Raw genomic sequence first — 12,470 nt, 5'->3', positions numbered from 1 at the left:
ATTTGAAACATACAAATATGGGTTTATTTGCCAGTTTTTTTTGATGAGAAGGCTAGGGGCTAGGCTTTTCATTTGGGCATGAGTTCTTCATCATCTTTCTTGCATCATTCTAGTTTCTCCAAGGTGGAGCAAGAACACAGTCACTCAAGAAGCCCAAGGTCACAGGGCTTGCAACAGACCTGGTACCAGAGTGACTTTGTGTTTCTCAGCACAGTGTGGAGCAGAGGAGTGTCCTATAAATTCAGTTGAACTGCACAGAGCTGCTTGGAAGGGTGCCAGAGGATGGGAACAAAGAAGGTAAGCTGTGAGATGCAGGAGGGTGCCAAAGAAAACTTAAATTTTAACACCGCCTCTCCTGGGCATCCTCAGATCAAGTGCTGGGCACAGCCACACACACACACAGAGCTTCGACCAGTGTCTGTCTTTTTTACCCCGTTTCTTACTCTGGAATTTAATGCTCTGTTGGCTCTCGAGTGTTGGGGGATGGGTTTGGGAAGCTGAACAGGAGAGGAGGACATGGATGGGGAGAGGAGCAGGCTTTGGCTTCTCTCCTAAACTCAGCTTCCCTGGCATCCCTGGACCCTTCTCTGTCCAGTCTGCGCTCGGAGGTCAGCTTTTTAAAGGTCTGCACTTGACCCTGGAATACTGGCAAACTCCAGAGGAATTAGAGTTCATAAATACAGTTTCCTATGGCTGTTGATGCTTCATGTGAGAGCTTAGCAAATGTCAAGGAGACAGTCAGTGCGTGTGTGTGTGTGTGTGCGCGCGCACGCGCGTGCCATCACACATGATCTTCCCTTCACCTAGGCCAGGCAAGTTCAAATTGCAGAGGGAGTCAGGAAGTGCTCTTCCAGTTCATGGCTCCTAGAATTTCAAGGTGTGCATGCTGCTGTAGATTTTATTGTTTCTCATAAATATTATCTTGTTTCCCCCACATGGGCAGTGCTCTCCCAGGGTGCAGGGGGAGGCCATGCACAGTCTGGCCTGTTTATCTTGGCTGGGCCTGCCCAGGGATAAAACATGGGGTGCCGGCAGCCAGCTGTGGGGGAGCACGTAGCTGCACAGCGAGAGATGGCAGGGTCCAGGCACACCTCTACAGTGGCGGGGGCAGGAGGTCAGGGGATGGTGAGGTAGAAACCCTTTAGTGCTGTGTTTCTCATCCTGCTGCCCACTCGGGGATTCTGATTTAGGAGAGCCGGAGCGTGGCTGTGCAACTGCTGCCTGGCAGGAAAAAGGACGGGAATTCCTGAAGTGCTCCTGATTAGTGCTCCGTGAGTGTTAATCAGTGATTTTCTGGTAGTACAATTTCCGTCCTTGAGAGATTTGGGCTAGGCAGGAGGAAGTCCTTCTTTGAGAACAAGGATAATTGAAACCTGGGTCAGAAGCTCAGGTCCCTCTAGAACAGCCTCCTGATTTTATAGATGTTCAAACTATGGCCCCAGAGAGGTTTGCAGACTTGTCCCAGGTCACACAGCGCATTCAATGGTACATTTCATGAAGCCTTTTTTTTTTTTTTAAGTTTTTATTTTATTCCAGTTGCTTAACTTGCAGTGTTATTTTAGTTTCAGATGTACAATATAGTAATTCAACACTTCCATACATTACCTGGTGCTCATCACAAGTGCACTCCTTCATCCCCATCACCTATTTAGCCCCTCCTCCCACTCCCCTCCCCTCTGGTAACCATTAGTTTGTTGTCTATAATTAAGAGTCTGTTTCTCTCTCTCCCTCTCTCTCTCATTGCCCCCCTTTGTTTTTTTTTTCTTAAATTCCACATATGAGTGAAATCATATGGTATGTCTTTCTCTGACTAATTTTACTAGGCATTATACTCTCTATTTCAGCCATGTGTTTCAAATGGCAAGATTTCATCCTTTTTTTATGGATGAATAATATTCCATTGCATATATATACACCACATCTTCTTTTTCCATCCATCAATTGATGGATGATTGAGCTGCTTCCATATCTTGGCTATTGTAAATAATGCTGCTATATAGGGGATGCATGTATCACTTTCAATTAGTGTTCTTGTATTCTTTGGGCAAATACCCAATAGTGTGATTGTGGGATCATAGAGTAGTCCTGTCTTTAAGCTTTAAGAAATGCTTTATTTACTTTTGAGAGAGAGAGAGAGGGGGGCGGGGGGTGGGGGACAGAGGATACAAAGCTCTGCACTGACAGCAGAGAGCCTGATGCAGGGATGGAACTCAACTAATGGTGAGATCATGCCCTGAGCTGAAGTTGGACACTAAGCTGACTAAACCACACAGGAGCCCCTATTTTTAATATTTTGAGGAACCTCCTTTCTGTTTTCCACAGTGGTTGCACAAGTTTGCAGTCCCACTAACAGTGCACGAAGGTTTTTTTTTTCTCCATATTCTCACCAATACCTGTTGTTTCTGTGTTGTTGAGTTTGGCCATTCTGACAGGTGTGAGGTGATATTTCATTATAGTACTGACTGCATTTTCCTGCTGATAAGAAATGATGAGCATCTTTTCATGTGTCTGTTGGCCATCCAGATGTCTTCTTTGGAGAAATGTCTGTTCATATGTTCTGCCTATTTTTCAATTGTATTATTTGTTTTTTGGGTGTTGAGTTTCAGAAGTTCCTTACATACTCTGGATACTAACCCTTTATCAGATATATCATTTGCAAATATCTTCTCCCATTCTGTAGATTGCCTTTTAGTTTTGCTGATTATTTCCTTTGCTGTGCAGAAGCTTTTTATTTTGATGTAGTCCCAATAGTTTATTTTTGCTTTTGTTTCTCTTGCCTCAGGAGACATATGTAGAAAGAAGTTGCTAAAACCAATGTTAAAGAAGTTATTGCCTGTGCTCTCTTCTAGGACCTTTATGGTTTTGGGTATCACATTAGGTCTTTAATCCATTTTGAATTAAGTTTTGTGTATGATGTCAAAAAGTGGTCCAGTTTTATTATTTTACACGTAGCTGTCCAGCTTTCCCAGCACAATTTGTTAAAGACACTTTCTTTTACCCACTGGATATTCTTTACTGCTTTGTCAAAGATTTAACAACCATATAATTGTGGATTTTCTATTCTGTTCTGTTGATCTATGTGTCTATTTTTATGCCCATACCATACTGTTTGGATTACTACAGCTTTGTATTATAACTTGAAGTCTGGAATTGTGATGCCTCCAGCTTTGCTTTTCTTTCTCAAGATTGCTTTGGCTATTTGGGGTCTTTTGTGGTTCCATACAAATTTTAGGATTCTTTGTTCTAGCTCTGTGAAAAATGCTTTTGATATTTTGACAGGCATTGCTTTAAATGTTTAGATTGCTTTGGGTAGGATATACAGTATTTGTTCTTCCAATTTACAAGCATGAAATGTCTTTCCATTTCTTTGTGCCACCTTCAATTTCTTTCATCAGTGTTTTATAGTTTTCAGAGTTCTTTCACTTCTTTGATTACGTTCTTTCCAAGATATCTTGTTATTTTTGGTGTAACTGTAAGTGGGATTATTTCTTAATTTCTCTTTCTGCTGCTTCATGATTGGTGTATAGAAATGCAACAGGTTTCTGTACGTTGATTTTGTATCCTGAGACTTTACTGAATTTATCAGTTCTAGCAGTTTTTTTGGTGGGGTATTTAGGGTTTTCTATATATAGTATCATGTCATCTACAAATAATGAAAGTTTTACTTCTTTCTTACTGATATGGATTCCTTTTATTTCTTTTTGTTGTCTGATTGCTGTGGCTTGAACTTAAAGCACTCTGTTGAATGAAAGTGGTGAAAATGGACATCCCTGTCTTGGTCCTGACCTTAGGAGAAAGGCTCTCAATTTTTCCCCATTAGGGATGATGTTAGCTGTGGGCTTTTCATAACTGGCCTTTATTATGTTGAGTTATGTTCCCTCTAAACCTACTTTGTTGAGAGTTTTTATCATGGATGGATGTTGTACTTTGTCAAATGCCTTTTCTGATCATATAGTTTTCATCCCTTGTCTTATTGATGTGATGTATCACATTGATTTGTAAATATTGAACCACTCTTGCAAACCAGGAATAAATCCCACTTGATCATGGTGAATGATTTTTTTAATATATTGTTGAATTCAATTTGCTAGTATTCTGTTGAGAATTTTTGCATCTATGTTCATTAGGGATATTGGCCTCTAGTTCTCTTTCTTTAGTCGTGTCTTTTTCTGTTTTTGGTATCAGGGCAATGCTGGCCTCATAGAATGAATTTGGAAGTTTTCCTTCCTTTTCTGCCATTTGGGACACTTTAAGAAGAATAAGTATTCGTTCTTCTTTATATATTTGGTAGAATATGCCTGTAAAGCCACCTGATCCTGGACTTTTTTTTGTCAGGAGTTTTTTGATTACTGACTCAATTTCTTTGCTGGTTATTGGTCTGTAAACATTTTCTATTTCTTCCCATTTTGGTAGTTTATATGTTTCTAGGAATTTATCTGTTTCTTCCAGGTTGTCCAATTTGTTGACATATAGTTTTTTATAATATTCTCTTATAATTGTTTGTAAAAGTCTTTTTTTTTTTTAAGGACTGAATCACTCAAAAATTTCATTGATTTATTCCCAAAATAAAAGCAAATTAGCAATTGGCTTCTCTGTTTCTAGCTCTGGTACTTTGTGCAAATTAGTTACCTTCCATGTGCTCCTCTGTAAAATGGGATAAATGACACTTTCCAAGACCACTGGTAGGATGAATAAATTGACATATATTTGGCATCAATCTAAAGCTCTCTAAGGTCTCAAATGCTAGGTCCCTTTCCTTTCCCTCAGTATTCATTTTTTCCCTCTCTGCCCTTTATATAATTTTAAACAAACCTTATTTCATGGACAGGCTCAGCGCAAATCCATATGGTAAGGAAATGTAAAAAGGAATGTCCCAGGCAGCCTAGATAAGTCAATAGCATTGTGAATGGCATCCTGGGAAGGACCTGAGAGCCGGGGCTGAGAAGGGGAGGGGGGAGTATTAGTGGATGTATTGAAGAGAAAAGGCCTCCAAATGGAAGGTCAGAAAAGACTCTTCCCAGTTAAAAAAAGAAATTTGCTAAAGGAGGAGAGGCGCCAGGGAGATGGCAGTGACCACAAGAGCGAGATGCTCTCTTCCCTGGCTAGGCCAGAATGCCGTGTGTGGGCGCTGGATTAAGCAAGGAGGCCAGTGACGACTGAGGAACCCACAGATCCCAGCAGGGCAGCAAGCAGGACACTCTTCCATGTCCCAGGGCAGGAATGGGAGCGTCAGAAAGGTGGGGGCTGGCTGGGGATGAAGTCCAAGAAGAGATACTCCCTCCTCTGCTGCCCTGCTGGCGAAGGAAGGACATGCCCAGCCCAGGCAGTCTTTGGTGGCATTGGCAGGGAGGGGCTTGCCAGCTTCATATGCCAGCCACCAAATTAGGGATTCTAAAAACTGTTTTACATTCATTACACTGCTTCCTACAGCTCCTGTGCCAGAGATGCTTGGCAATGGGAAGCAGACTACTTGATTTGCGTAATAGATATTTTCACATACAGCATACATAAAAAACAAAAACAAAAGTGTCATAAAATTTTAATCTGGTCTTTTTGTAGCAGCAGTGGGAAGTGAAGAGGTTTCATCACCATGCTATCTCCTGTCGGATCTGAAGAACAAAACAGAACATTCATGGAAAAGAGTGTGTTACTTCTAAGCAAAACTGGACCTGGGGACCACTGAACGTAGACACGAATGCACAGTGTGGGTGGCCCACCCCTCAAGCCCAGTTGGAGCCCAGTTCCAGTCTTGGAAGCTTTCCTGGTGGCACCCCAGAGGCACAGGGTGACTTAGCTAAGTCTCCCCAGGCCACAGGAGTTTGTGGGAGAGGATGCAACCGCCTTTGCCCAGCAGGGTTCCCAGATGCTCATCTCCTCCCACGGATCCTCCCTGGCTAGTGTGCCTCTCTGCCATGGGTTGGCTCCATGCTGCAGCTTCCTCCCCATACCTCCAGACCCCAGAATTCAGAGCCGAAATGCCAGGCACCAAGGTTGTGCAGCCATCACCCAAATCCTCCCGCACTGATGAGGGGCCCCAAGATGCTGGCCCAGGGCAGGGTGTAGGTAGCATTCACACAAAGGGGAGAGGCGGGATTTGCCAATCCTGGTTGCCAATGATTTGAGAAGGGCAGCATCACGGGGAGAGATGGAAATGCAAACCAGGTACAGTCCAATCCGGTTGTCTTAGTGAAAGGGCTAGGAGAGACAGGAGCCATCTGGGGGCAACACAGCACAGTGGGGAAGAATTCCCTGAGCACGAGAGCACAGCTTTTTAAGAGGTGGGAGAAGGAGCAATGAATGGGGCTTGGCTGGACCACCCGTGTCCATTCGATGTTTACTGCCCTTGGAACTCACCCCGGACAAGAGTTCTCATTCTCTCACTGGTAACCACATACAACTCTTACTAGGTTTCCAAAATGAAGTTTAACAACCCCTCTGAGGAAGAACATGGGTGAGTTCCTAAGACTTTGCCAGGAGTCTAGAACTATTTGTGAATAGCACCGCCACATCTTTGATCAGACATATTCTTCTTGCCTCAACCCTTCCTGGCCAGTCGTCTTTGCCCTCAGGGTCCTCTTGCTTGGGCCAGATGGGCATGTGTCGTCCCTGGAATCAGGGGGGCAAATCAAAAACAGAGCAGGTAAAGGGACAGGGCTGGATTCTGTGAGCCAAAGGTGAGAGTCAAGAAGGATGAAGCCAGGGAGAGAATTCTAGGACAACGGTGGTTTCAGGTGAGCAAGCAGGTGGATGACCTCGAGTGAAATCCGGAACATGGGCTGGAGCCACGTCCCTGCCCAGGCTTTTCACAGCAGGACGCAAGAAAAGGCTGCATTCATAGGCCTCCCTGACCATCTGAGCCCCACCCCTGGGCCTCTCCAGATACCTCAGCTTTCCTATCTGGGGCTTCTAGGGCTTTTCCCCAGAGGTGAAGACTTGCTTGTTGTCCCTCTTAGATTGGGAAAGTAAGGCGTGGTGTTTGGGGACCAATCATCAATCCTTAAAGTCCTTTTTGCCGCTTCTCCCCAAAGGCCTTTGAGGTCTATCACGCAAATAGGATCGCTGGGCTCATCCCCCTGTTTCTAAGTTCAGGATACTGTATGTATGTTGCCCCACCCCAGACTTTCACTTTACCACTTGGCCATTTTCTTAAACTGCCAGTTTTATCTTTGATAATCACAGCATATAATAATAGGTATTGTCACTCCAATTAAGTAGTAAAGTATGTTATGTTTAAGGATTGAGTGCTTACAATGTTCTAAATCCTTTGGTAATTGCTTTATATATTATCACATCGAATCTACATAACAACCATATGAGGTAGGCACCATAATTTATTACTCCACTTTTCTGGGACAACAAGGTGGACGGAGATATCAGTAAACTAGCCCCAGCTTCTTACTCCTTGTGAGAGTTGAACAAATCATAATCTCTCTGTACCTCAGTCTCCTCATCTGTAAAATGGGATGCATATCAGTTCCTACCTGCTAAGACTGCTATGAGAATTAACTGTGCTGCTATAACTAAAGAGCCCAGAACAATGTCTGACCCATACGTGTTCATGAAATCATGAGCGAACGTCTAAATGGCAGAGCTGGATGTAACCCAGATGATTTGATTTCAGAGCACACGTTCCTGACCACTGTCCACGTTCTTGTTGATTGTATCCTGGTGTGTTTCTTCTGAAAGGTCTGGTAGGACTTTTGGTTTCCACTTTACAAAGAAAGGGAAACGGAGCTCTATAGTTCAGGGCTGCACACGAGCTTCTCATTCCAGGGTGACAGGTCACATACTCTCATAGGCCAGGCACTGCTCTGGGTACTTTACGCACATTTACATCTGACAGATCACATATGGTCTTGGGGGTAGATACTGTCATCCATTCCATTTTACAGATGAGGAAACGAAGGCACAGACCAGCCTGACCCTGCTGTCATATCTGTCCTCTCCATGAGGCCACAACCACTTCTGTTCCCAGGTCCTGCAGCAGGAGTTCTGGGCTCCCAGGTAATCCAAGGACTCAGCACAAAGGTATCATGCTGAGAGATCTACACCGCCCCCTTGCCCCACCTTTCCTGCCTTGGACTATGACCAGCCTTACACCAGACCCCAAGTTTCAATAGCTGCCCTGGCAGAGCTGCTATGGGTATAATCAGACCCCTGCAGTCTGGCCCATTTCTCAGGTGGCCAGCAGTCTTCGTTTGCCCAGAAATGCCCCAGGTTTTTTTTCTTTAAAATTTTTTTAATGTTTATTGATTTTTGAGAGAGAGGGAGACACAATCTGAAGCAGGTTCCAGGCTCTGAGCTGTCAGCACAGCTGGGGCTCAAACCCACGAACTTAGATCATGACCTGAGCCAAAGTCAGATGCTCAACTGACTGAGCCACCCAGGTGCCCTTCAGAAATGCCCTAGCTTTAAAGCTGAGAGTCCTGTGTTATGGGAAACCTCTCAGACCTGGGCATACCAGGATGGTTGGTCACCCTACACACTACACAAGCCTGCAGCCGCTCTCTGACTCAGTGAAGTTTTGCTCTTGGTGCTTTTAACCTGTGCAGCTTCCTATAGATCTCCAGAGAATAATTTCTCTACAAATGATCCCTCAGGTCATCTTAGTTTAGCAAGAGTTGCATCACATTTTAAATCAAAAGAGCATAAGGAGCATTATTAGGGAATTTTGCTAACTGAATAGAAGAGTTCCCTCAGGTTTACTTTTCTAAAACACTAGAACGTAAGCCAGCCGTTTCCTCTCTGCCCTTCACACATGACCCACGAAGATATCATTTCATTTTCCCTTCGCGTTTTCATTCTCCCCAAACACTTCTTCTTCTAGTGATTTCCTTTTGGCCCAAGCAAACAGCAGAATAAAGAGACCTGGAGTTGGCATTAAGGAAACAGCATGAATAGAAGAAAGGATGTGGGCTTTGGAGGCAGAATGACTGGGGGTGGACCCTGCCTCTGACATGTCATTTTATATCTATGTGGAACTTACCTTACCCCCTTGAATATCATCTGCAAAAAGATAACACAAGAAGATCAGTGACGATGTCTGTACAGTGACCCGCAGGGAGTGGGATGAGGGATGCTGAATGGCTGATGGAAGATGTCAGAGCTCACGACAGGAGCTCCCCACAGATTGGTGGGATCCTTGTCCTTAATCTGAGCTGAGGCACCAGAGAGATGCTGCTGGGTGACTGATACGTGCCTGATGTGGTGTCTTGGCCAGATTCTCTTTTTACCTTCAATGGCAATTCCCTAGGGAAGTCATGTTACAAACTCACAGGATCCTGTACTTCTTCATAAGTGCTTCTCACATCTAATTCAAAATTTAATTTGTCTTCCCCTCCTGACCACAAACTCCCTAAATGAGGGAAGCATATCTATCTTGTTCATTGTTGCATATTCAGCAGCCAAATCAGTGCCTGGCACACAGTGGACGTTCGATAGATGCTTGTTGAATGAAATGACCATCAAAGGTACTAGAGGGGGAGACCGAAATCTGTAAGGAGGCTTAGGCAGAAATATGCCACCAGATGGCGCTATTACCCTGCGTGTAAACTATCCAGGAGCGTATCCCACGCCAAGCATGGGGGGCTGACTCCATTTCCAATTTGAATTGGAAGCGATTATGACAGATTATGACATCTATCTTTTATTGAGCATCATGGTAGGCAATTTACAATACATTTTCTTTCTTTTTTTAATATTTTTTATTTATTTTTGAGAGAAAGAAAGACAGTGCGAGCAGGGGAGGGTCAGAGAGAGAGGGAGATACAGAATCCTAAGACAGGCTCCAGACTCTGAGCTAGTTGTCAGCATAGACCTCGACGCGGGGCTCGAACCCACGAACCGTGAGATCATGACCTGAGCCAAAGCCAGACGCTTAACCAACTGAGTCACCCAGGGACTCCTACAATACATTTTCTACAGTTCTGACAGCAACCACAGGACAGGGCATCCCATCTTACTGATGAAGAAATTCCCCATGAATTTTAACTAACTTCTTTAAAGATACAAAACCCGTGGGTGACAGAATAAGGCTCTGAGCCAGGGTGTGTTTGGCCTCCAAGCCTGTGTTCTTTCCAGTATATCCCACTGCTTCCCCTCCAGTGGTCTAATGCAACCAGAGAACAGGCTTCCCACTGGGATACGTGTCTAATCCCCCTGTCTCCTCACAGCTGCTTGCTCTTTTATCACATATCCAATCAGAACTATCCACATAGCTTTGGTCTCTAAAAGGTCAGCTTACATGACAGGCAGAAACTCAATGTTTCTTAGGCCAGACATTTGATTTCAGTCTTAAGCTCATTGATAGGTTAGGTGTAGCATTCTGAGGAAGGAGGAAGTAATCTTCAGTTTATCACTCAGCCATCAATAATAGTTCTTCATTCAGCATCTGTGTTGCACGCACAGGGCTTGCCATCCGGTTGGGGATATAATGTACATATAGGATGGAATACACTGCCATTCGCAAGGGCCTCGTGGAGATATATACAATAAGAATGCTGGGCGTTCAGAGCCAGGATTCCTGTGACTGGGGTGATCACAGATCTGAAAGCCAGGGCTGACCTTCACGACCGAATGCATTTCGGGAGATAGGCAGCAAGTAAACTGGTCTGTTTCTACTAAGGTGTGCACAGAGGACCAGCAGGTTTGATACCACTTGAGAGCTTGTTAGAAATGCAGGATCTGGGGCACCTGGGTGGCTCAGTCGGTTAAGCATCAGCTTTGGCTCAGGTCATGATCTCACGGTTCGTGGGTTTGAGCCCTGCATCGGGCTCTGTACTGACAGCTAGCTCAGAGCCTGTAGCCTGCTTTGGATGCTGTGTCTCCCTCTCTCTGACCCTCTCCTGCTTGCGCTGTCTCTCTCTGTCTCTCAAAAATAAATAAAAAAACATTAAAAAAAACAAAAACAAATGCAGAATCTCCAGTCTGGCTTCAGACCTCATGAACTAGAATCTGCATTTCAATGAGCTCTCCTGATAATTTGCACACATTAAAGACTTTGGGGGACTAAGTATTTGTATTTACATGTTCCTTTAAAATGAAGTAATACTCTAACTAAAGCACTCTTTAATTTCACTGTTTAGTTTTCATTTTGGACCTTGATTTGCTTTTAAAAGAAAGGTACTAAAATTCTTAAACTTCTGCCATTCTTTTCTACGGGAACCTATGGGGATTCTTAATAGCTCTATTTTCTGTGGCCGGGTGATTTACTAACTGGAAAGAAAGTTCTTATCCAGAGCACCTTTGCATGTATTTGTGCAATGAGAATTGTTCAAGAAACTAGGCCTTGAAAAATCCTCAAGGGTATTTTTTGAATCCGATCACTAAAGGAAGTTTAACTTATGTTCAGTGTAATATTGGTACGTTCTAATTCTTTGCAGATGGCTAGCTGTGTATGGTATATGATGGAACCATAATGCTGGCTCAAGTCTCATCAGGTCACCCTCTATCCTTGCCAACCCACTGTCCTTCCACCTATCCTTCTGGGTAAATGACAGTTGTCAGAATGTGGAATCCATGATAATTCTGATGGAGACACTACACTGATGGAGCACATTGACAATACTTGATTCACCATCTCAATAAGAAGGGATGATGCCCTGGGTCTAATTTGGTACCATTTCTCATATTCACTTGTGGAAGTTGGGTGAGTCCATTCAGAAAGGCAGCCTGGCATAAAGGAAAGAGCACTAGACAACTACGTGAGAAAACATGGGCTCTGGTCTGATGTATGTTAGCTGTGCAGTGTCACTTCTTTAGGTCCCACTTCCCCAACTCTAAATCTGGGAGGTGGAACCAGGTCATTGCCAAGATTCCTTCCTGGTTTAGCATTATATGAGCCTGGTTAAGTAGGAGTCAGGGCATGGGTAGTTATTCATTAAACTCAGATTGTATACTCCCGAACAGAAATGGCCCACGCGGTCTTTGCTGACAGATATAATACAAGTTGAGCAGCCTGGTTACCATAGCAAATCACCTTCATGGAGTCATTTCATAAATTCAGTTCAGTAAAGGGACAATATTATGTACTGGCACCTGCAAAACTCCCTAATGTTTGCTTTGCTTCCATTCTTGCTCCGGGCTAGGGTGCCAAGAGCTGTCCTAATCTGGAGAAGCAATCAGAGTTCTCCAGCTGCCTTTCGGTCTGCTGGAACAGAAGGTGCTGACAGGGTGGGAGGAAAGGCAGGCCCCCCTTCAGTTTACGAATTCTGCAGCCGCCCCTACACAAACGCCGGCAAATATTTTGCGATGTTGCAAGGTGTTACGAGAAGTGAAAAGCAAGCTGTGATTCAGCGGGTGTGAAGACTTTGCAAATAACGAAGAGTGATCTGTTTTGCAGCAAACTATTATTTCTGCCAGAGCCCACAGACTGGAATACTAAAAGAGGTATTTCTGCAAGACACTGCCACCATACATACTGGGTTTTCCAGATAAGACCAATTTCAAATTTATTGGTTCAGCAGGTCCCA

At 44.1% G+C, this 12,470-nt stretch overlaps 1 protein-coding gene across 1 annotated transcript in view; it reads right to left on the bottom strand.

Annotated features, from left to right (window-relative positions):
- Nucleotides 1–5,537: 5,537 nt before the first annotated feature.
- CRIPT (CXXC repeat containing interactor of PDZ3 domain) overlaps nucleotides 5,538–12,470 on the bottom strand; it is a 29,764-nt gene continuing 22,831 nt past the window's right edge. The window contains exons 5-6 of the mRNA XM_029937309.1: nucleotides 8,987–9,006; nucleotides 5,538–5,609 (exon numbers count right to left, since the gene is read on the bottom strand). Coding sequence (XP_029793169.1) covers nucleotides 5,586–5,609; nucleotides 8,987–9,006 — 44 coding nt within the window. The 3' untranslated portion in view covers nucleotides 5,538–5,585. The remainder of the gene's footprint in view (nucleotides 5,610–8,986; nucleotides 9,007–12,470) is intronic.

Source organism: Suricata suricatta, chromosome 4 (genome assembly GCF_006229205.1).
Source record: "Suricata suricatta isolate VVHF042 chromosome 4, meerkat_22Aug2017_6uvM2_HiC, whole genome shotgun sequence".
Taxonomy (NCBI): domain Eukaryota; kingdom Metazoa; phylum Chordata; class Mammalia; order Carnivora; family Herpestidae; genus Suricata; species Suricata suricatta.
This window is presented reverse-complemented; position numbering and strand designations above follow the sequence as displayed.